Source organism: Anticarsia gemmatalis, chromosome 29 (assembly GCF_050436995.1).
Source record: "Anticarsia gemmatalis isolate Benzon Research Colony breed Stoneville strain chromosome 29, ilAntGemm2 primary, whole genome shotgun sequence".
Classification (NCBI taxonomy): domain Eukaryota; kingdom Metazoa; phylum Arthropoda; class Insecta; order Lepidoptera; family Erebidae; genus Anticarsia; species Anticarsia gemmatalis.
This window is the reverse complement of record NC_134773.1, coordinates 2,829,142-2,853,928: the sequence shown is the minus strand read 5'-3', so window position 1 is coordinate 2,853,928 and position 24,787 is coordinate 2,829,142. Positions and strand designations below refer to the sequence as shown.

General features: G+C 34.7%; 3 protein-coding genes and 1 long non-coding RNA gene across 6 annotated transcripts; 2 read left to right on the top strand and 2 right to left on the bottom strand.

Annotated features, from left to right (window-relative positions):
* Window positions 1-216: 216 nt before the first annotated feature.
* On the bottom strand, window positions 217-2,759 carry LOC142985345 (uncharacterized). The gene is made up of 3 exons (XR_012960198.1): window positions 2,378-2,759; window positions 647-697; window positions 217-523 (listed from the first exon to the last, which is right to left on the bottom strand). It is a non-coding gene; the product is annotated as an uncharacterized LOC142985345 (long non-coding RNA).
* A 259-nt stretch (window positions 2,760-3,018) lies between these two features.
* On the top strand, window positions 3,019-5,079 carry LOC142985109 (peroxynitrite isomerase THAP4-like). Its single transcript, XM_076133069.1, has 2 exons — window positions 3,019-3,261; window positions 3,796-5,079. The coding sequence occupies exons 1-2, from the start codon at window positions 3,135-3,137 to the stop codon at window positions 4,149-4,151; spliced, it is 483 nt and encodes a 160-aa protein (XP_075989184.1). The 5' UTR covers window positions 3,019-3,134; the 3' UTR covers window positions 4,152-5,079.
* Window positions 5,080-8,552: 3,473 nt separating this feature from the next.
* On the bottom strand, window positions 8,553-14,541 carry LOC142985173 (transcription initiation factor TFIID subunit 10-like). Of its 3 annotated transcripts, none has more exons than XM_076133186.1 (3): window positions 14,467-14,541; window positions 14,228-14,393; window positions 8,553-13,335 (listed from the first exon to the last, which is right to left on the bottom strand). In XM_076133186.1, coding segments are annotated over exons 1-3 (387 nt in total). In that variant the 5' UTR covers window positions 14,468-14,541; the 3' UTR covers window positions 8,553-13,115. The 3 variants fall into 3 exon arrangements, with proteins under 3 accessions (XP_075989301.1, XP_075989300.1, XP_075989299.1); XM_076133185.1 differs by having other exon boundaries at window positions 14,460-14,531; XM_076133184.1 differs by lacking the exon at window positions 14,467-14,541 and having other exon boundaries at window positions 14,228-14,453.
* A 624-nt stretch (window positions 14,542-15,165) lies between these two features.
* sesB (stress-sensitive B) lies at window positions 15,166-17,153 on the top strand. The gene has a single exon (XM_076133409.1). The coding sequence runs from the start codon at window positions 15,407-15,409 to the stop codon at window positions 16,307-16,309; it is 903 nt and encodes a 300-aa protein (XP_075989524.1). The 5' UTR covers window positions 15,166-15,406; the 3' UTR covers window positions 16,310-17,153.
* The last annotated feature ends 7,634 nt before the right edge of the window (window positions 17,154-24,787 follow it).

Genomic DNA, 24,787 nt, shown 5'->3' with positions numbered 1-24,787 from the left:
TTCAGTGTACGGGAGCTATAACAGGCAATTGTAACTGTCCGAAAGAAGAATAGTATTTTTTACAAAGTTATTTATTGTAATTTAGAGACAACTGTAAATTAATAATGGTCTTTAAAAAAAATATGAGGAAAAATACAATTTTGAAAAGTTAAATTGAAATATTCTCATAGATTGTTATTTATACGAGATATTCTGGGATAATCAATTAAAAATGATAAAATGAAAGTACAATTTTGCCAAGTTAAGTACGTCGTATATTATATTAAAAAATTAAACTATTATAATAATAAATTAAGAGTTACAATTAATGTGTTTTTTTTATTTAAGACTGTTTACTGTGATTGGACATCGGTAGTGTGAGATCTGTGCGGCCATTTTTTCTTAGAAGTTGTCTTTACTTCTTGAGTTGGACTCGCTTGAATTGACGTAGTTTGTTTGCGAGTCGGTGACCGTCCGGCTGGAGAACTTCTCATTTCAAAATTTAGTTTTTTTGGTATCATGCGTCTTGACATTCTCGTTTTAACTGAAAGTTTATGATTTTAATTAAATAATTAGACGGTCGAACAACTGCATTATACAAATATTATATCTCTTCTATAAACTGGGTAATTTTTCTTAAAAATAAATAATGTGACCAAATACTAACCTTTTGTAGGTGAAACAGGCCGTGGGATTATAACCTTTTCGGCAGGTTTACCTGAAAAGTGTTCTGAATACAGATCATGCAGCACTCGTAAACGTGAATCAAGGATTTAAAAAATGTGTTTCAGATTGCAGGAATTGAGTTTCATATTCGCTTGTAAAAAGTAGTCAGAACTGGGAAGAATCGTATAAAATTGGACGATAGAAACCAAAATCAAATAATGAGTCACACCAGCACATCAAAATATGACTATTAAACATACTGCATTTAATTTGTGTACTTATGCTGATAATAATAGTTTTTGTTTTATCAAAATCGGGTCAAAATTACCGAAGTTACAGCGTTATAAAGTTTCACTGCTTTTTTAAAATTTGCGTTGCTTCGCGCGCTACGCGCTGACGTCACGTCGTGACAGACACGCTTGTTCGACTGCGGGTGATGCGGAGTTTTGATTTGAAAAGTGATTTGCATTTAATATTTAAAGAGTCTGTGTATGTGTATGTGTTATAAATTTAATCATCGTGTTTTTTGTAAAATAAGCCTCCACTAAGATATCCTCGATCTCGATCGCCACGCACACAATCATCAACTAGACCCAGGTAAAGAAAGTTGAACTCGTATACTACTAATAATATTTTTGTGTGTAGTTAACAATAAAATTGAAAGTTTGTTACAACTGGCATTACAAATAATGAGTGTTACGTACCTACCAAGTGTAAATTTGGAAAACATAGTTTTAAAATAATATTATAAAAAAAAAATTGTCACCCCTGCCTCTGATTTTAGTCAGGTTGATGGCTATCATATGAACGCATGAATCTACATTCTACTCTGTAGGTAGTTAGTCTTATATGATTGGGTGTGTAATGAGAACTTTTAATTAAACTAACATTTTAATTTTGATATTATTAGATTTAATAAACATGGGTTCTTTTTTCAAAACAAAAAAACCAACGCCAACTCAACCACCGCGCTCGGCTCGCCGCCGCCTGTGAGGTCATTGAACTGCTCATTAAATAGTATCAACTGTTTAGTAGAAGTTCATTGCTAGGTAGGTATGAACATGATATGGCATCTTGATCATGAAGAAGTGTTCAAAAGGCAATAAACTTGTATTTAACATTTGCGCTTGACAGTATCTGAACCGGGCTTTAAGTTTTAGATTAGGTGTCTTTTGCAAAAATATAAAACAGTTTACATGGTACATAAAAAAACAATTTTTGGGGTGTTTTTTCACTGGAGTTAGTGCACATAGGAACAATACAATATTTTCTAACCATTTTGTTTGTCCAGTATAAGCAAAACAAATTATTTAAAGCGAAACCGCGAGAGACAACGAGCCTATGTAGGTATCGGCAAGTACTGACGAAATAGCAGTGTCACGAGATGACGTCACACGTCCGTGCGGCCGCTTCGCCGGAGTTTGATGCGAAGGCCATACTTTGACGTTTAATATCTCGGTCATTTTTGAAGATACGAAAAAAATAAAAACAGATTTTTTATCCTTGAAGTACCTAGTTTTTAAATATGCTCATAACAAAAATCATTGGTGTGACTCATTGCATGACAAGTAAGTCATATTACGATCCCGTAGTTTCAAGCACAGGGTACAGTTTATGGCTAAAATAACATGCGTAATCAGCAATCCCATGCAACAACAGCATGCCTTTCTTTTATAGTAACTTTCCTTTTCTGTAGATTGTGTCACAGTATGTAAAAGAAAAAAAAACTTACCGATTATTTTTTCAAATTGAGTTTTCAATGGCTTCATCATTAAATAGACTGGGTGTATTTTTCTATCGTTGACGAAACCATATCTAGTCATATCTTTGGATGGAGACACTTTGTAGCACAGCTTTTGAATAAAATCCTTTGTTTTCTTAGACATCATAGTATGCAGCGAGCTCGAAGGATTCAAGTGTCTTAGCCTCGAATATATTACTTTTTCCTTACGCTTTAATAGGTTGACTGTCGGCATTTTTAAGTTGTTTAATTTTACACAATTGTAACTCTTCATTTTGTTATTTTTATTGTTTCTATTTCATTTTACATGGTTTGATTGTTGTGACGACATTTCTGACTAAAGAGTTTATGAGCGACTGTGTTACTTTTTGCTTCTTTCAATAAGTGGAATAGAGAAGAGAAAGAAGAATCTTATTAGAAAATTCATATCTAATTAATGTTATAATGCTATTTTTGTGGTCGACTATTTATAATCCTACCCATATATTGTTCGATCTACAGGGGCAGTAAAGATATTTCTATAGAAATTATTATTAAATTTTTAAGAAATCGCGATAGAAAATTTGTTATTAGGTAATTGGACCGCACCCGCACCTTATCATTCACAAAAAGCCATTCTTGTCTATGCTGTGAGTTTGACAGTTGTGTCCCAGGACATTTTGGTTCGCGACTCGGTTTGACAGATTCCGTCTTTTCGCGGATTTAATCAAAAGCAGGATTTCCGCAATTTAAATAATAACTTGATAAAATGTCTTTCGAAGCTTTAATGCCAATATCGTGGCTGGCAGGACGCTGGTCGACTACAGAAGGCCGAGGAACGTACCCCAATATCCCAGATTTCGAATACCATGAAGAGTTGGAATTCACTTGCATTGGTGCGTAAAAAGAAAGTGATTTTTTTATCTAGATTTCTCTTTGAATACTTCTGTAACGTTATAAATGAGTGTTAATATTAAACAATATGATTTAAAACATGTCTACGTGTCGTTAAAGTGGCGGATATATTGTGTGATGTAATTTAGTTGTTATGTAAACAATTTCGCCGGTAATTAACACTATTGGTGTCAATACCGATGATTTGTTGTTTATACAGTTGTCGGACATACCTCAAGTGTATTGAAACCTTGTATATTGTTGTAAATAATATTAAAATTAACTTACAGCCTTTTAAAAAATATTTTATTCTTTGTCACTATTTACCATATTATAATCCCTTTTACTGACATTTGGCTATCTCTGCTAATTCAATAATAACTAGATAAGGTCAAAAGTCTATGTTCCATAACTTCCATTCTCTAAGCAAGAGCAAAGAACTATTTGGCCTTATTGACTGTCAATAACTTTACCTGTAATTACTTTAATAATGAATAAGTAACAATTTTAATTAACTTAAATTTGCTAAATTTCAGGCCAACCAATGTTCAACTTCACGTCTAAATCGACGCACCCAGAAAAACACACACCGATGCACCAAGAACGAGGCTTCCTGCGAATCAAACCGGGCACTAATGAACTAGCTTTCATGGTCAGCCATAACTTTGGCCTCACGTCTCTCGAAGAAGGCACGTTCGACATTGAAAAGAAAGAAATTGTACTAGAAACGGTGAATTTATCACGTATGTCGTTCGCCAAACCTCCAGCGGTTAAGAAACTGAAGCGGGTGATGAAATTAACAGCTCCGAACACTTTGGAAATCGTTTTGTTTATGGAAACCGATAATACTCCGCTCACGCAACATCTTAAGGCTGTTTATAATAAAGTTTAGTAATTCTATGGCCATTTAAATAATGTTTGTATTCGTATGTTGGGGATAAGTCTACTATGGTTGTCTTAAAAGCAATTTTTTGCAACTTTACGAGAGTTTAGTAATTCTCAGTAAAATTATTGTTGGATTTGGCTTTCAGTCTTACCAGATGTAGCTGAATACCAGTATTTTACATGGAGCGACTGCCTATCAAACCTCCACAACACAGTTACCTGGGTATAACACCGACCTATGTGATTATAATATGCTTTTAAATATGGATAAAAAATATAACTAACCTGTTACTTTCCCATCATTGGTAAAGAAAATTAGTAAAGGGTTAGGTCTGTAATCCATTTGATATACTCATTATTCCTTATCAGTAACAATTATAGATCTACCTTCATAAGATACTAGAACTATAACTATAGTAGACTTTCACTACTTATGATAAAATATTGATTGAAACAAGCCATTATTGTCTATCTAATACCAAATATTCTCATATTTTATACTTTATAGGGTTAAGGTGCATTTTTACTTTATGTAAGGCTTTTTACAGTTCCTGAAACCTAATATATTTAGTTAATATGATGGTATACAAGCTTTCTCACAGTACATATAAAAAAAAATTACGAGATTGAGCGAATTGTTTTTGGTCATTTGTCAGAAGTTTCTTGAAATCACCAAAAAAATATCTTTTATATAATTAAAATTTTATTTCCTATGACAGCCATAGTCATAGTGTAGACTTGGTTATACTAATCTGTATACGAAAAAAAAAATACTGCAAAACTTAAGACACTGAAATCAAAATTTTGTTTTATTGTGTAAATTATTTCATGAAATTGTTAAGTTGTGATACATTGATGAAATGACTGTGACTATCTTTAGGGTCTACTTGTGTAAGCTTTATTTAAATGATTTTATAATAAACTTCTTTTTTTTATGACTGTTGTTTTTTTATGTAATCCCTGACATCAATAAGAGTGCTGTTTCAGCTTTTAATAGTTGTAAAGCGACATGGCGATTATAGTGAAAATAGGCATCTGTATTTCGGAGTGTCATTAAGCCGTTCTCAGATATAATTAACTAGCTGACACGTGCTCGCTTGCGTCACATAAGAGAATGGGTCAAAATTTTCCCCGTTTTTTTTTACATTTTTACTGGTACTCTGCTCCTATCGGTCGTAGCGTGATGATATATAGCCTATAGCCTTCCTCGATAAATGGGCTATCTAACACTGATAGAAAGGACCAGTAGTTCCTGAGATTAGCGCGTTCAAACAAACAAACAAACTCTTCAGCTTTATAATATTAGTATAGATTTTAAATGAAAATCCCAAAATATTAGGCACTGGCTTCATAGCAGTGTTGGGTCAATCAACAATTTTTTTCAATCAATTGATTAATAATTCATGACTAATTTAGTTATGACTTATTTAGTCATGATTGATTTAATCATAAATAAAAATAATAATCATAATCACGATTAAATAAATTCATTCAATATTTATTTATTTACTTTTGTATGATGATTAAACTAAAAAAATAAGTTAGGTGACTCTATCTTTCTATTTTAGTTTAATTCAACACATATCTATAAAACTATAACCGATCACAACCTTAAGTTGACTGATAGAAAATAAGTCCATTATTTATAAAATGTAATTTTCTTCAAACAATACAAAAATGATGATTGAATGACTGATGAGTAATTTATTTAATCATGATTATGATTATTATTTTTATTCATGATTAAATCAATCATGACTAAATTAGTCATGAATAATTAATTGATTGAAAAAAAAAATTGTTGATTGTCCCAACACTGCTTCATAGCACACTCAGAGATAAAACAAAAAAATATAATGCTTATATTTATTTCCAACAACTTAACATATCAAGGAGTCATACATACATTCACGTTATTTATGCTTGATAACTTTGTATAAAGAAAAAACTATTTATAAAAATAGTGTAAGGCATTACAATAGGTATAAGATATACTTGATAGGTTTAACAAAAAACACTTTTAGAACATAAGTGAGAATAATAATAACATAACAGGACTAGGACTTACCGAAAGCCGTGTTTTTAATTAATTTTATTTAGTTCTGCTATTGGTCGATAGATGTCACTAATTGGAAAACAAAAAAAAGACACTATCCTACTCCTTTGATGACGACAGTTAGTAAAGCAATTAAATATTTTACGAAAGGAAATTCACACACTAGATTTTTAACTCTCGCGACTTGCACACACAATATTATAATGAAACGGGTATTTAAACGCGATTGAAAATTAAAGGTACCTTATTCGATAAGGTTTGAATTAAGCTCTAGTACATTCAGTTAGACCTTAGTGCATCAGACAAATTCACGAAAGTAAGAAATTAATTTTACATAGGTAGTTAGTTATCAAGCACCGAAAACACCTTACACTACATATCAATACATTTTATTACAGATTCACGCATTGTAACATGCGATACAAGAATTTATCATCCAAACATTATTGTAACATGAACACAGATCTTCCAGTTTATACGTTCAATGCACACCTTGCAATTAGCACGCACTTGCGAGAGTTAATCATGCGGAGTAATTTTTGACAGTTAAAAAAATATACAAATTATTAGTAAACGCGCAATCTGTAAAATTAAGAGCCAATTTCACGACTTACGGAAGTTTCAGATAATGTATTCGATAGTTAAAATTATAACATGAAATAAACTTGTAAAGCTATCCAATACTTTATGTAGGTAGGTATAATAGAATACGGGAATTAACGCGATCACGCATTACGCATGCGCACTCGCCGTGGTCGCCGAAACGTTAGGCATTTTAAGGTAAAATGCGCGTTAATTCCCGTATTCTATTATACATTAAAAATGCAACGCGAGAGTTTAAAAGCTATCCAATATCTATTCAGAATTAATGAAATCTGGCATTAATGTTACAGTACCTGAATCTGTACCTTAACAATCACTATAGTTATAGAAATAATCAAGTTATATTTAAAACAGTGAGTTATTCAACAAATTGTGCACTTACAAATTATTGCTCGATTTTAACACAAATTATACAAATACCTACATTAAACCTCAATAATTTTACGTTAGTAATACCCCGTTCCCGAGTACATTAAGCGGTAGTTTATCTATTCAATAGCAATTATTTTTTTTATATGAGTTTAAACGCTATTGAATAGATAAACTACCGCCGCGCTAAATGTACCTCAAAACCGGTAATCTATGATGGGCCAGCCATATACTGGCAGTAAATAAACTTGGCATTAAACCCGCCTTTATATAGGTTTGTATAATAAGTATAAACGAATTAATAAATTTTAAGTTGATAGGTATTTCAAAAATGGTTGTAATTATGGATGTTGTTATTGAGTACAATCCATTGTTGGTAAATAATAAAAAAGTAAAAAAGCATATGAATGTATTTCAAACGCGTACTTTAATTAAGAATTATAAAAATAGTATTTATATTACTTGTGTCTTACAACGTTTAAGTGAAGTACGACTGCTACACTCATATTTTCATCGAAATAACGATCCCAGACATCACTTTTACGTACCGGGTCAAACTCAAAGCGTTTATAAGTCCATGTTCTTAAAAATCAAACACACATTTTATGTGTTACAACTGTCTCCAATTCTCTAGAAAATACAAGAAATAATTTCTAGATCCATCACATACGGCTCCCAGTTCTGTGTTGTTGTTTCTAAGGTGATATTTCTAACAGTCAACAATTTGACGCGGATACTCTCATTCGTGGCTTAAAAAATATTGAGATATTTTCAAAATTTGTGATGAAAATTATTTGAGATTGTTCAATATTTGTAATAATCAGATTTATTTAGAAAAATGCCCGGATATTTTTTTTGGAAATAGCAGACCAAGGAGTCTGAGATTTGACATAAATAATGTAAAGGAAAATACACAGAGATAAAAATATAAAAAAGTTAATTTTATCACCAACTTGGTGCCGTAACGGTTTTACGGCGGAGGCCCCAACGAAGATGGCGGGATGATCCAGACGTTCCTAGAAGAATAGCTAGAGACAGAAAGTGACTTCAAATCTTTGAGGAAATATTTTATTCAGCAGTGGTACACAGGCGAAGATTAAATAAAAATAATGAAAAAGAATTATGTTTTCCTAGCAGAAAGCCAGCTACTGCAGCCAATTTCATTGAAATCAGCCAACAATGTGGTACTATGGGTTGTATGTGCAAAATACGCAGGTACTCTCTATTCCTTCACTCTCATATTCCGGTGGGACGGTAGACACGATCAGTGAAGAGATCATAGGCAGGACTGACGGCTTTACGTGCTCTCTGATGTACGGGAGAATTAAGAATAGTTATTATAATAATAGGGCCCTGAAATAAAAAATAAAAACACTGAACAACTTCAAAAAACTTCATCATATATTTTGAAAAACATTTATTTATATTTGCCTATTATTATTATATCGGAAGTACTTGGTATAGGTAGATTAATAAAATTGGTGTTCTGAGATTTATTACAATATTATAAATGTGTTACTTAATTACTTATTTTAAAATATTATTCAATAATAGTCGATTGAAATTTTACTTTTAGGCATAATCTTGCGTTTTTCAGAGGAACTATTTTTTTAAATGTGTAGATGGGGTCAATGGAAGCTAAAGAACAAATTTGTGGGGTCGCCACCCTCGTCTACCGGCCGCAATCTTGGAAAAAGGGTTCGTGGCTGGGGGACAAGGGTGGCGACCCCACCAACCTGAATTTAAGCTTAAATTGACCCACAAAACATAAATAAAATTGCGTCCTTTGAAAGACGCAATCCTACATGTAACTTCTCAATACACTATAAAAGCTTGATCAAGCATTCTTGTCAAGCAGTATAACTCTAGAATGTCTATGACCATAGACTAGTGTTACATTTTATTTCTAAATTCTAAACATAAATTAATACTATTGTTTTTTAAGGCAGCACCATAATGAATGTTATGTTTTTTTTCACAAACACACAAGTCAAGGCATCAAGTTTATTCTATATTTAAATGTCACTATTAATAATAGTCTTTGGTCATAGGCATACAGAGTTAATGATTTTAAACTAACATTTATCAAGACTTGTACACATATTACAATGCAAACGGGTTTTAAACAAGATTATTTATTTTCTGATATTTCGTTCAAGTTAGAAAGTGTCATGTCTGACCTCGCAAGTCCTCCGCGAGCAGTTGTACCAAAATATCAGAAAATAAAAATATACATATCGTTACTTTTTATTTATGTTGTTTAAGACCTTAGCTTATTCTCGAAAGAATTGAATTCGATCTAAATCAATCCGAACTAATATCAAATTGTTACTCTTAAATTTTAGAGTAGCACATAAAACGCTGGTTTAAAATAAAAATATGCTCGTGCACAAGAGTTTCCGTGCCGATATAGCCACAACAGAAACACATACATCTGTGAAAACTTAAACTGTCTAATTATCATGGTTCATGAGATACAGACAGGCAGAGAGAGAGAGAGTCCCGTTTTTGTTCTTCGGGTACAGAATCCTAATAAAGCGAAAATAGTCTGCAGTCGATTCCATCATGCGCTGGTTTGAAATCGAATTCAATTCTGTCGAGAAGCTATCTGAGTATTTGCATTGTAATCGTGTTACATCGTCAAACAGACTAACGGTAGACTTTTACATCGTCAAATAATATAAATTAAAATCGGGGTAATATTTGTAATTTTTTGTAGGTTAATGTATAGAGAAACTGTCAAAATTATGTTATTTAGCGATGTAAAGATCTTCTCTAAATACAATAATTCACAGGAATGCGGCAGCTTTTCAATTACTTTTGATCACATTGATACGAATGTTAGTGGTCAAATTATTAGGAACTTCATGCACACGACATGCAGTAATAGTCTAACCCTCTTATTCAAAAAAACATATGAAGTTATGAAGAGCTTAAAAAGAGTTTTGTTTCTTTCACTCCTCAACGAAATGAAAAAGAGAAAACATATTGTAGTAGTGTTTTAACTAAAATAGGTTTATAGTGTGTTTATGAATAAGAAGGATAGTCTTTAGTAGAGAGCCTTGTACGCAAGGTTTCGCTGACGGAGGTATACAACATTCAGTATTTATAACATCAGTGACTCGGCTTATACAGCTGACGGTGGCCTGTTTGATACAGATACTTTATTTTGGTAATACATAGAATTATTTATTATTAGATTAATCATACATGCAAGGCTTTTTTACTAACATGTCGAACTTCAAACTGTCGCGTGGTTGAGAGCCTTTAGCCAAAAGATGGCATTGTCAGTATTCAGCTACCCTAGAAAATTATGAAGTAATACAATGAAAAAAGGCCTAACCCCTCCCTCATTACGGTAGTAGAGTCTTTCCCAGCAGTGGGACATAAATGGGCTAAATTTATAATAGAAAAAGAAATAGCATACAAATTCCTAATTTCTTGACCACCATTCAATTTTAAACGACAAATACAGAGACTTTCATACACATCTGAAGGCTAATTCTAATCATTTAGGTATTGAAAACATGCATACATACCCGTAGTTGTAGGCAGAGGTGTTTACAATACGCCCAAGTTTCGCCATTAACAATGTTAGTCCCATGTAATAGGGGGCGAGACTATTGCCATATACCGGGCACGTTACTCCGGGCTACTATGAATGTTTTAAATTTAAAAATTAGCCTTCAGACTTCAATAAAATTGTCATCAATATTACAACTAGATTATTGCTTTAGTTGTTATTAACTGAAAAGTATAAAGCAAGATTAAAGGAACCAACTACAACCCAAATTAAAAAGTTTACTATGAATATACAAAAAATAGCTAATAACTAATATTTTATGGGAATTAACACAAACAGGCACACATTGGACAATGGCATATATTAAACCTTAATTTCTTTCAAGACAACTCCCGCACTAAGAATTGTTCTTGTGACTCAGTACTTTTACAAACATACAAACAACGGACACAAAGAACAACCAGACCCGAAAAAATCTGTGAAACTGAAATTTTGTTTCACGTGGGAATCGAACTCTCGCCCTACCGACGCAGTGGCAGAAGTGTGATCACCTTAAGCACTGCGCCACGGAGGCCGTCTTAGATAATAATTTCAACAGCAGAAACTGAATGCAGTCAGTTTCCCATATAATATTAGCTAATAGTTACACAACAAGAAATATCATAGAAACCAACCCTCTTATTCATAATAATATATGAAGTTATGAAAGGCTTATAAAGAGTTTTGTTTCTTTCCTTAGCGAAATGAAAAAGAGAAAACATATTATAGTAGTTCAACTAAAATAGGTTTATAGTGTGTTTATGAATAAGAGGGTAATTGTCTAATATAAAACAAGTTTAGATTTATATATAGAAAGATGAAATTATTCTTTCAAGGCTATGCAAGTCTCCGATACTCAACAATATTAGTGTTCAACGATTACCGCCATACACTTTATAATATTTCTTTTATTAACGTTTGAAAGGCAAAACCCTTTTTATTATGTGTTTTAAAAGGAAATTTTGTTCTATAAGAACATTTGAAACCCATAAAACCAAAATTATATAACATTTCTACCAAAATTATACTTAATTTTCATTTTCATATTTACCAACTTCAAAAAGGAGGTACTATGCTCAAATTATTGATTTTAATTTTAATTTTTGTTTCATCTTCTTTCTCAAGTCAATTTGAGCCTGCCCTTATATTTCAGCGTCAGCTGACACATAATTAATTTTTTTTTTGTCTTTCAAGCATCTACATAGTAAAAGACTTGCCTTTTGATTCATGAATGTTATTTTATACATATTTTTCAGAGACTGAAGTCAATATTTTATACTGTGTTAATTGCTGTCTTAGTAATAAAAGTTGTGTAAGCTGATTAGAAACATAGCGTTGCCTTTTTCATCTCATATACAGTTTTGAAATAGATTGTAAGTGACAAAACACTGTATAACTAACTAGCTGACCCGCGCAACTTCGCTTGCGTCAAATAAGAGAGATAATTTTCCCCGTTTTTGTAACATTTCTCGTTGCTACTCCGCTCCTAAAGGCCGTAGCGTCTATTCAACACAAAAATATTTTTTCAATTCGAACCAGTAGTTGCTGAGATTAGCGCGTTCAAACAAACAAACTCTTCAGCTTTATAATATTAGTATAGAAGTATAGATAGAGCGAGACCACGTTTAATTTAATCTGAGTTTTTTTGATATTCTTCTTATTTTCTGTGGAAGCGCTATATAAAGCCAGACTATTGAATTGCAGCTGTATATTTTTGATGTTGTTCTACATAAGTAATAAATGTTTCACAATGATAAAAAAGACACTTAACTAAGTGTCTTACGGCTTCCTTTCTATGATCAGGATGGCTAGTTGACAACTATTTGAAAGTTCATGTACATTGTTTTCTCTCTTAGATTATAGTAATTAACACATTACATTGAAGCAGCAATGTACTCAATAGTCAAAATGGACACTAGTGGTCAACTGAGATATGTCTTACACTAACTGGTACACATCTTTAGATATATAATTCTTCTGTAAGTGTGTATGTCACTGAACTTCTCTTAAACGACTGGACCGATTTTGATGAATTTTTTTGTGTGTGTTCAAGGGGATCTGAGAATGGTTTAGATACACAATTTTGTCAGCTGGACAATATTTCTTTAATTTATTAGTAACGTGTAGACAGGACAACGTCTGTCGTGTCCGCTAGTATTATTGTATGTATGTGACAGCACACAGAAACACTGATGTATGTGACATGTTCTAAGTAATACACAGACGTACTCCACCCACAGGACCAATTCAATGTAACGGGTAAGGATGCCTTGTATAGATCTTAACATTTGAATATATCATTGTGTCATCACTTAAGTAGTAGAATTGAAACGTTATCTTCTGAGAACAAACTCCATCTTCAAATAAAAACAAATACCTTTTCATACAAAATAATGTGGTTTTCTCGCAACAATTCCGTACTCTTGTAAAGCCGGTGCTAGGTCGTCCATAGACATGACGTATTTTTTTTCTTTCGGACCTTTTTGGTTTTTGGAGCTCTGAGTAATTTGGCTGGATGTTCGCATCTTGCAGTGCTGGAGAGCATCGTTGGCGATGTCGGAGAGGAACTTTTGAGATGCGAGTGCGATGAGACGAATCAACCTGGAATCAGTTTAAAGAGTTGTATTAGATATTGTTTTGAAGACGATAAGGTGTAATGGTGACACAAGGAGCATTGAGTTTGTAGTATATAAACTGAGATAAGGACTTTGCTGCCTTTACTGTTGCCATCTAGTATATAAGGTAGTTCTATTGTCTACTGGTATTAAAATTTTTGGAATCCAAATAAAGTTTTTTTGGGTCTGATTATAGTCTATATTTATTTCTTGTGTGTCAATATAGAAACAATTATGTAATGTATCACTACAATATGGTTTAGCTTAATATTTATTTAGGCTTGTTCATGGGCAATACACAAATCTTTTGATTGATTCTTCATGCACCATAATATTTATTGCTTGAGAAAGTAAAATTATGTTGGAATCTTCAGCCTTTTGTCTATTTATGATATCTAATTATAATTATTCGTTAGGAGGTAGGAGTCGATGAGACATCTAAATCTTAGACCTGAAAACCATGAAATGAGAACTGTTACTATTTGTTCATTTAGGAAGATACACATGTATAGATGCAAGAAAATATTATTTAAGGTATTATTATCTTATTTGTGCTTTATATTGCATATAAATTAGGTCTCAAAGAATTGAAAAAGACAATGAGTCAAAAGATTGCACAGACATGAGAAATCTTTTAATGAATGAATGTTATAGTATTTTTAATACAAAAACTTACTCAAAATGATTACTTACGATAATTTGAAACCAATACCTTCAACCCTGAAGACTCTAAGACTAGTTTTAGAGGTAAAATTGTCAAAAAAAAATATACAAATTGAAATTACAATACAGGTTTACTAAGAAGCTATATCGACGAATATTATACTTGTAGCTACTCTAAACTCAATAGTAAACCTTTTTAGTCAAGATATAATTACCTAGGATCCTGTGATTCGAAGCCAGAAGCGTTTAAATAATGGGCCACCACGGAGTCGGGAATCGAAGGACTGTAATTCTCCAACTGCAGCAGAAAATCGCTCAAAGCGTGCCCAGCTCCGGCGTCATCCTCGATCACAGACGGGGACCCCATGCGGCTCAGCGGCACTGTTTCAATAATCATGCCTAAATTATTTAGAAAATAAACAATTTGTATACTCAAAATACACTCACTGCTTACTCTGCACAGATAAAATATGTCTCTTCAAGTTTTTTTTTACAAATATTCATTGTCATTGAACAAACAGGTTGGCTAACATGATTACGTTTTGTTTATGGTATTTGAATGCATCTTTTTTGGAACTCGTGTTTTGTTTTTGTATTTGTATTTCAAGTAATTTTAGTGCTAAATTCAATTGTTTTATAATTTTAATGATACATATTACCTTGTAACAGGTGTATTATGAAGTTAAATGCATAGAAATTAATAATTCTGTATCATCCTTGTAGCTGAAACCAAACGCAAACTGCGTACGTCATACCAGTGTTTCTATCCTCTAGTATTTTACCCCAAAGTTGCATTATTATAAGTAATGTGGGAAATGTTAATATTATGGATTTGTTGAATTATGAATGAAATCCTTACAATTATTAATGATTACACTATCAACCCGCATATCTGAAGTAACACGTAAATGTTACGATTTTTTCAAAGAGCTTTCATATCAAGTATTATCGTAATTTAATCGCCGCGGTGTTTAATATAACTTAAAATGATATTTAAATATTGATTTTAATTTTTAGCAGCATATTTGATCCACCATTTAAATTATAGCGCTAATTAGCAACAGTTTTATTTTTAGATTTTAGTGGAAAAATAGTTTATTGCAATGGCCACCCTGACCTCGTGGTGCTTTATCGTGATGTTGGCAACATCTGCCCCTTCCTTCCTTCTTTTGCGCCGATCCTCTGGGCAGACCTGCGAGAGAACGTGATCGATCGAATTTCAAAAAAGGCACACACCTACCCCTGTGCTCCCGTGATCACGAAATAACTCTAAATCTCCTGATTAAATAAAATCAGGGGTTCGTGTTTCGTGATTTATTCCATTCCGTGTGTGTAGATTCCACCTCGACGCCCGCGAGGTAATTACCAAGTGAGCACCCACCTAATCGAACAAAATGTCGAACCTCGCTGATCCGGTCGCGTTCGCGAAAGATTTCATCGCTGGCGGTGTCTCCGCCGCCGTCTCCAAGACGGCTGTCGCGCCCATCGAGCGCGTCAAGCTGCTGCTCCAGGTACAGCACGTCAGCAAACAGATCTCCGCTGACCAGCGCTACAAGGGTATCGTCGATGCCTTCGTCCGCATTCCCAAGGAGCAGGGTCCGCTGTCGTTCTGGCGTGGTAACCTCGCCAACGTCATCCGTTACTTCCCCACCCAGGCGCTCAACTTCGCGTTCAAGGACAAGTACAAGCAGGTATTCCTCGGTGGTGTAGACAAGAACACCCAGTTCTGGCGCTACTTCGCCGGTAACCTCGCCTCCGGTGGTGCCGCCGGTGCGACCTCCCTCTGCTTCGTGTACCCGCTCGACTTCGCCCGTACCCGTCTCGCCGCCGATGTCGGCAAAGGTGATGGCCAGCGTGAGTTCTCCGGTCTCGGAAACTGCCTGTCCAAGATCTTCAAGACTGATGGCCTCGTCGGTCTCTACAGAGGTTTCGGAGTATCCGTGCAGGGTATCATCATCTACCGTGCCTCATACTTCGGATTCTACGACACAGCCCGCGGCATGTTGCCCGACCCCAAGAACACCCCTCTCGTCATCAGCTGGGCCATCGCTCAAACCGTCACCACCGTCGCCGGTATCATCTCGTATCCCTTCGACACGGTCCGTAGGCGTATGATGATGCAGTCCGGACGTGCCAAGGCCGACATCCTGTACAAGAACACCCTCCACTGCTGGGCCACCATCGCCAAGTCCGAGGGAACCGGTGCCTTCTTCAAGGGAGCCTTCTCCAACGTACTCAGAGGAACCGGTGGCGCCTTCGTGCTTGTGTTATACGATGAGATCAAGAAGCTTCTCTAAATCTAATGTAAGAATTGTTACCATAATTACAATTAATGTGATTCCAAATCACCACTGATAGCCACTCCCTTTAAAATCATGTATTATTAGACGCGGAATTAACCTAGTAACTTATTTTAGTTAAATAAAAGCGTTATACACCAATTCCAACATAAATTGTTTTATTATAAATGTAGATGTTATATAATTGCTTGGCTACACCTAGCTGAAATTGTTGCATAACTCAACATTCATACTTTTTACTATTTATTTGAATTTAGAAGTTCTCATGTAGTGACTGTGGCAGTGATCACTCATTCAGCCAGTGTGTGTTATGTAACAACCTCATTTCATTCTATCTTTGAGGCCAAGGTTGAGACATTATATTATTGTCTATGTGCACTAAATTATCTAAAATGTTGTTGGAATAGACTACTATTAGTGATTATATTGTGAAAATAGTAGGTTTTCACAGTGGTTATTTAATCAATACTTAACCTAAGTGGCATTGGGAGTGAGACCTTGTACTTTGTAATAAGAGTGATATCACAATGCAGTGACACTCATGTAAAAGCTATGGAATCCAGAATCATGTGAGAAAGCTCTTATGTAACAATGCAGTATGTTTGTGCTATGGTGTGTGCATGGTGACCTAGTAGAAATTTTTAATTTTAGTTCACTTTTAAAAAGTGTTATGCAATGTAGTTCCAACCACATGTATAAGATCATCATTAGGTAACAAAGCTGTTACTTGTTCAGGCGGTGGACAACTCCTGTCAACATCTATGCTCGGTGTGAGTTTTTTGAGGGAAAAATTCATGCTTAGAGATAATTATAATTATAGAAATTAAATGTTAAAGAAATATTTACTGTCTTTTCTTATTCAATCCAAAGAGTTACCTATTTACAGATTTCCTGGCGCAAACATGCAAAGATTCAAAAAGGTTTTAATTTTAAAAAAATTGCCTAAAAAGGCCGAAATTGTCTTGTTAATTGTATAAATTATTTTTTTTAAACATCAAGTCAATGATTCCAAAACTGAAATCCTACAAAGGAAAAAGGTCTGCTCCCATTGAGACCACAATTAAAATTTTCCTCAATGACTTGGTATCCTGCATGAACCTACATTCATTCATGATAACAACTGATACAAGTAGAGTACTAGCTAGTACACGAAGATGCCGTCAAATATTTAACTATTTGTGACGTCAAAATTACATAACGTCACGAACAATCACGTGGAGCATTAAATTAGAGAATTAATTCGTGCAGTAGGTGTCGTACCAAGCCACACAAGTGAGAAATATTTTTTAGGTTAGCTTTTACGATTTGAAACGTTGGCTCGTCGCTGCCTCATTATTCGTGGCACTAAGGTCAAGGCTGCTTGATTTTATAATAGTTTTGTCTATACGAACGGAACTAGCGTTTTTGGCCACGTTTTAAAGAGACAATTAAATAAGCATAGGTATTATTATTTAGATTGGTCATTATCTTTTGGGTAACTCGTAATTTATTAAAACATTACCAAAGTAGAAAGGTTAAACCTACCTACCTTTTTGGAAATATTTTTTTGAGGTTAGCTATTACGTAACTAGGATGCAGCTAAAAGTAACAACGCGTCGAAATGAAAGTAGGAAAGACATGCTTGGGGAAATACCCCAAATTGACCTTAAAAGTACACAATGACCTTCGGGTTGACATTTAATTTAGGTCCTTTTTGATAAGAATTCGTAATAATTTCTGTACGACAGCCCCATTTTTTATAAGTCAAAAATGTAGGTAGGTATCTACCAACATAATAATATATGTAGGTGACCTCTGCTACCTACCATTTTCTGATTCTAAATATAGAAAAAACTAGAGCCGGCAAGCAATAACCTCAAGAACGGCTTATCAATCAATACTTTTGCAATTGAGAGCGCTTTGAATTGACGTGTACAAGGGAAATTAAACTTCATTTCGCGAAATGTAGGGTACATTTTCACTTCCTTACAAAGTAGCAATTACAATTTATGTTGACTCATCAATTATTGACACGTGTACGCGTTCGGTAATAATTTATCGGAGCAATATTGTTATCTAAGAACAAATGGCTGACTCAATTTAAATTATTATTTAACGAGTAATAAGTATTATTATCAACCTTTTTTAGTATATTGTCGTTGCCATGATAGAGATTTACGAATATTTGCTATTTTTTACTTTACAGGCGCTTAATTTAACAACAACTCCTTAACTTAACGTTTTAGAAAATTAATTTAACGCTTTTCTAAAGTGGCTGTTTTGTAATTTGTCCTGCGCTCAATTATACCTTAAAAGACAGTTTTCCTTATGGGGAAGGTGAATAAATGTTAAAAGGTTTTTTACCAAGGTAAATTACCTTGTCGTTAGCCAGAGTTACATCAATGCCATTAATATCTTATTAGTCATTCGATAATCATTCCTCTCAGACTAGGATTCGCTAAGGACTTTCCCGCGAGAGACTTAAAATGGCGTTAAAATAGGACAGATGGCCTATGGACTGCGCCTGATGAAGGAAACCCTGTGGTTACGCTCCTAACCACAATTTATGCAATTTAATTACACAATTTCAACAAAATAGAGCACAATTATGTAGTCTAGTAAAAACTTAACAGTTTTTTAATACGCCATGCGCCAGTAGGCAACGGTAATAGTTCATTCAGCGTCTGCCAAAATACATGATTTGGTCGCCGCGATACGGCTCCGACTCGCACAATCTGGCTGTAACCGACGCGATCAAGGTGTCCTTTTTCTTTTGTCCGTTTATGAACGAAACAGATGTATACGCAGCTGTTAGATTACATTTAGGCTAATTTGATACTTATCTTCTACAAAATAAAGTGCATTTTAATGAATGCAGTTCATTGTAAAGGATCTATCGTAGTCAGGTCGCAATTGTAAGATTAGGAATAATAGCAGTGAATGTTTTGTATAATGTCTGTATTGTGCTGTAGAATATCCGGTGAAGTGTATTGTTATGTGTTTAGGCTACATACGATAATTATTTCATTCTTATCGTCAGGAATATGATTCAAATCTTTCAATTTCTACGACATTTGTCAAGTATACAAAAACGTATAATTCAATAAAACCTCCTATTCTGAACAAGGCATAGGGTTATACTATCATTCATAGGCTGAAAAAGTCGCCAAATGCGAAATCAAAATCATGATTAAGAAAAAGAAAATCTTAGTCTATAGCATCCGGGACCGGAAGTAAGATAAAATTCCCTTCTTAAGAACGTTGGTTGGTTTGATGTGGGCATTAAATACTATTGTATTTCTAAGACTTGCAGGGATTCGTTTGCATAATAATAACATTCGGTTCCGATCTTAGTTACATATATGACAATGTTTTCAGTCAGATAATAAATCATTATCAATTTTCATAAGAATGAAATTGAGATTCAGTTACTATAAGAGCCGGTTTCATCACTTACAAATAAGTATCTAATAGTTAGCTTAGCACTCATAGCAGGTGAAATTTTAACTGTATTTTCATACATTTGTTTAGGTATACTTTATCTACAAGATAGGCAATCCGAGAGTTACTGCGATCCAGAAAAAGTTAATCTGGCCTTTAGAGCTCAAATTATGGATACATAGAGAATTACGTACACGACTATTTATGACCTATTACAAAGTATTTTTTTATTGACGTTAACTGCCTGTGTGGCGTAGTCGGAGTGAATCCGACTGCTGACCACCAGATCCCGGGTACGAGATCTAGGTCGGACTAAGTCCCTTTAGTTTTTTTCGATTTGTATGAAAATAGACTTGCCCTTTGTTACATGGGACTGACATCGTTGATAGTGAAACGTGGATGTAGGTATAATATCATACCTTTGTCTACACCTCAGGGGAATAACAAGCGTGATAATAATGATGTATGTAGTATGTAGGTATGTATTTTTCTTAGTGTGACATTGTAGTATCCACACAATGTCACTTTAGGGCGGGAAAACAATTTCAAGCAAGGTCGCCATCTTTAACATGATGAACTACTGTTCTTTATTTAAATTAAGAGTTGGCGCCAAATTACAACGACCATAGACTTCCTCGTGTTTTTTTATCTCGACACGTGTGACTATGATGGAAGAGGTAAAATATAAATAACTTTGGTTAAGAAAGTTATTCTTGATTCAATGATGGATTAGTAGCGCGTAAGGTTAAGCAACCTTCCCACGGTCAAGTCTTGTAGGTGTCCTTGAGCAATTCGCAGTGATAACATATTACCTAATTAGCAACAGTTCATGCCAGTTGCAGTAGACTTAAAATTATAACAAGTTGACAAACAGGAAAATATCGTATTGTCTTATGTGTAACTAAATAGAATCAAGTACCAGGGTATTAGGTTGATGCAGAGGTGATTGACCTCAGATTTTAGCAAAACATTATATATTTTTAGAACACTATCCCTCTAGGCTCTATAATAAGACCAAATCACCGCCACTCCCGTCTTACTTCAGCTTCAAAGATCATAAGATACATAACATCACGCCTGTTATACCCGAAGTGTTGGCAGAGGAGTTATACATCCACATTTGTTTATCCTAACTTGAAAGGTCTAAACTATGTTAGAAAACTGGATTCCGGAGGGAAAGGAACCTTCCTAACTTTTTACCCTACATATCAAGCGAGAAATTTCTTTATCAACATTGTAGTCTTTTTAGAGTTAAAAAAGGGGTAAAACGGGACCATATTGCTGAGATTTCGCTGTACGTTTGTCTGTCTGTCAACACTCATCAGGCTGTACCTATCTCATGAACCGTGATCGTAACATAGATGGAAATTTCGCAGATAATGTATTTCCGTCGCTTTAACAATAAATACTTTAAACCAGGATAAAATAAATATTTAAGGGCAATTATACAATAGCCGTTACTTTGCCATATCCATACTAATATTATAAATGCGAGAGTAACTCTGTCTGTCTGTCTGTCTGTCTGTCTGTCTGTCTGTCTGTCTGTCTGTCTGTCTGTCTGTCTGTCTGTCTGCTACTCAATCACGCCTAAACTATTGAACCAATTTGCATGAAATTTGGTATGGAGATATTTTGATATCCGAGAAAGGACATAGGCTACTTTTTACCCCGGGAAAATGCGCATTTCCCGGGAAAATTCAGGTGGTGAACGAAGTCGCAAATAACCAATATTATATTGACATTGAATTAACAACATTCCGTTGTCATGGCAACTGTTTTAATGGCGGATATGCGTTAGCGCGACTTCGTTATATTATGAGGTATAAATAATTTTGAGAATATTTTTCGTGAAAAAAAAGCATATTTTATATCATCACGCTACGACCAATAGAATAGGAGCAGAATAACAGTAAGTGTTACAAAAACGTGGAAAATTCTGACCAATTCTCTCTTATGTGACGCAAGCGAAGTTGCGCGGGTCAGCTAGTTGTAAATAATGGTAAGGAACCATACGTGTGTTAGCCTAACTCGCGCTTAACTGGAGTTTTCATTATAAATTATCTTAAAAGAAAGACAAACAAAATGGTGATCTTTGTCTAGACAGGCTTATCGATTTTTCTTTCTTTTCCTAAAAATGTGATATTATTTCCTTAAGTGTGGTCGCCATTGCCAAGAATTCTGTCTATATCGCTTCGCCATTTATGAGTTTTATTGTCGAACTGAAGCCAACGCTATAGGAATTATGCGTTAAGTTATTTTTATGTACATGCATAATTTACTCGGAATTAAGTCTCTGTAGGTAAAGATTTTGGACCATTTTCTGTTCATTGAACAACTGTACCAAGTTTTGGGAAAAAGGCACAAAAGTCATAATGAAAATCACCCCTAAATGGTCAAAATCTAAATTTTTTTGGCATTTAGCTACCTCCATGCTGAATCTTATCAAAATTGCTTTAGCTGTAACAGTTTAACAGACAGTCTTGCAATGCTAATTAAATCATTAATGAAATGATCGAGTGCTGAACTTTTAAACATCTAGACGGGAATTTGAGCCTCCATTTTCCGAGATTCACTTGTGTCGTAATAACGACTAACCATTTCCACAACCTGTCAAGTTCTTTACAAATTACTACGCAACGTTTCCTAACTGAAAAACGAAACAATAAAACGACTTAACCTAAAAAAGGTCTGGTAATTCGGGCGCCGCGACACCGAGGGCAAAGTCCGCGGTACCGTTTACGTAATCCGTTATACAATTTAAGTGACGGAACTATGCGAGTATTTTTCATGATTCATTGTCATAATTTGTTCATAAAAAAGTACCGGTAGGCAACTAAATTATAGTGGAGATTGGCTAGAATAGAAGTGTCTGATAATTTGGTAATGGATTTGAGGGTCTGGAGCATTTATGACTGCCTCCGTGGCGCAGTGGTTTAGGTCGCCACGCCGATACCACTGCAACGAGAGGTCGTGGGTTCGATTCCCACACGGGACAATTATTTGTGCGATCCACAAATAATTGTTTCGGGTCTGGTTGTGCTATGTGTCCGTTGTTTGTATGTTTGTAAAAGTCCCCGCGACACAAGAGCAATTCTTAGTGCGGGAGTTGTCTTTTTTAAAAAGAAAAAAGAAAAAATTTAACGTGTAAATTAAACAAGTGACAACTATTATAGAGATATACATGTAAACTATTGTATACTATGCATGTATTTTGAAACCCTATTTATATGATATACTCAAAGGTGGAGTGGTGTTTGAAATGCACCCACGTTTTGCCATTTACAGTGTTAGTCCTACGTAGATATTAGGAAGCGAGCCTATTATCATAACGCGTGCACTAGGGTCTTGCAAGTAAATGTTACAAATAATTTTACTAAACTGGTAGTCGTATTTCGTGTGCAAATTATTTAACCTTTATCAACAAATGCCCACTATCAATGCTCAGATAACTCACGAACGACTTACTCGCCTGATATGTAGAGTAAAAAGTTAGGAAGTTGCCTTTCTATCCGTCCGGAACACAGTTCAGACCTTTCAAGTTAGGATTTCTTATGGTTAATAATTAACTTAGGTACTAAACAGCCTTGGACATAATGTTCGCGGTGGACGGAGGTATACAAAATTCAGAATTTCGTACATGAGTGACCCATATTAACTTTTCGAAAACTAGAGGCCACCCGCGACTTCGTCCCTCGGGAACCCAATGATAAAAAGTAGCCTATGTGTTATTCTGGGTCTTCAGCTACCTACATACCTACCAAATTTTATCGTAATCGGTTCTGTAGTATTTGTGTGAAAGAGTAACAAACATCCATACACACTACAAACTTTCGCATTCATAATATTAGTAGGACATCAATAAGATTTATTAAGTCTAAATTAAAGTTAGACTACCGTCTATAAGCATTAAGTTAGCTTTAAATAAGCACGGCAAGCTTAGGTCGTCTGTACAGACTGCGGCAACTAGATCGATATGACTGCGTGGGACGTCCTACTCGCCCACCATTTTTACTCCGTGAATTGAGAAATCGTTATGCAAACTAGCTTAGTCTGGTAAGAACTTTGAATGAAAGCAGTTTGAGATCAGATTATATGCAAGTTTTACCGGTAGTAGTAGATGAATTTGATTTAAAAAGCTCCATTGAACATTTTAGGAGATTGGTGGGTTTAAACTGGAAATATTGGAAACGGCTCATTACTAGGGTCACTTGTCAAATACGTATAGAAGATAGAGGTGCCCATAGCCAGTTGCGCTCACCGGTCGGTAAACGATCTGTTGGTTAAGCAAACCTTGGCGCGGTCATTCCATAGATGGGTGACCGCATAGAGCTATTTGAACCGGGTGTCTCCGTGCTTCGAAGGGCACGTAAAAAGTCTGTCCCGGTTGTTGTCTATTAAGAAAACAGTAGGTAAGCCACGTCAAAGGCCTTCGGGCGGCTTGAAAAACTTTGACACTAGGTTAACCACTAACCATACTATAAGAAGACCTCGTATAAGGTACGATACAGAGGGGTATCATATTGTAATCCAGTTAACTGGTTTGTGGAGGTAAGATAGGCAGTCGCTGCATGTAAAATACTGGTATTCAGCTGCATCCGGTGAGACTGGAAGCCGACTCCAACATAGTTATGGAAGAAAGTCTATCCTGATTGGTATGGTTGTAATTTGAGCATGAAAGTTGTATAGCTCCCGAAATGAACTGAGTATACATAATATTTTAATGCAACGAGTCTTATACGCGATTGAAAATTTAAAGGTATAACTTATTTGCTGCCCGACGTTTCAATCGAATTACATCGACCGTGGTCACGAGCTCGTGGTATCCTAACCTTTAATATTATGTGTACAAGTCGCGAGAGTTTAAATAAACTGCGTATATTTTTAAAATATGAAATAGATAAGTAATGCGTTTTAATAAGTTAAATATGTAATTCACTAGGTAACTACAATAGTGTGCTATCTACCACGTTTTCTCTTATCACTCACTGTCTGCTTGTTATCAAATCTTTGTAAAAATTCCAACTGTCACGTTACGAGTGAGTTACAATTACGAGA

Excerpts from the sequence above, each read along its gene's own strand:
- LOC142985109 (XM_076133069.1), top strand. The coding sequence starts at position 3,135 with ATGTCTTTCGAAGCTTTAATGCCAATATCGTGGCTGGCAGGACGCTGG. Across the intron at positions 3,262-3,795 it reads GTTGGAATTCACTTGCATTG|GCCAACCAATGTTCAACTTC; the intron begins GTGCGTAAAAAG and ends GCTAAATTTCAG.
- LOC142985173 (XM_076133184.1), bottom strand. The coding sequence starts at position 14,409 with ATGATTATTGAAACAGTGCCGCTGAGCCGCATGGGGTCCCCGTCTGTG. Across the intron at positions 13,336-14,227 it reads TTCGAATCACAGGATCCTAG|GTTGATTCGTCTCATCGCAC; the intron begins GTAATTATATCT and ends AACTGATTCCAG.
- sesB (XM_076133409.1), top strand. The coding sequence starts at position 15,407 with ATGTCGAACCTCGCTGATCCGGTCGCGTTCGCGAAAGATTTCATCGCT.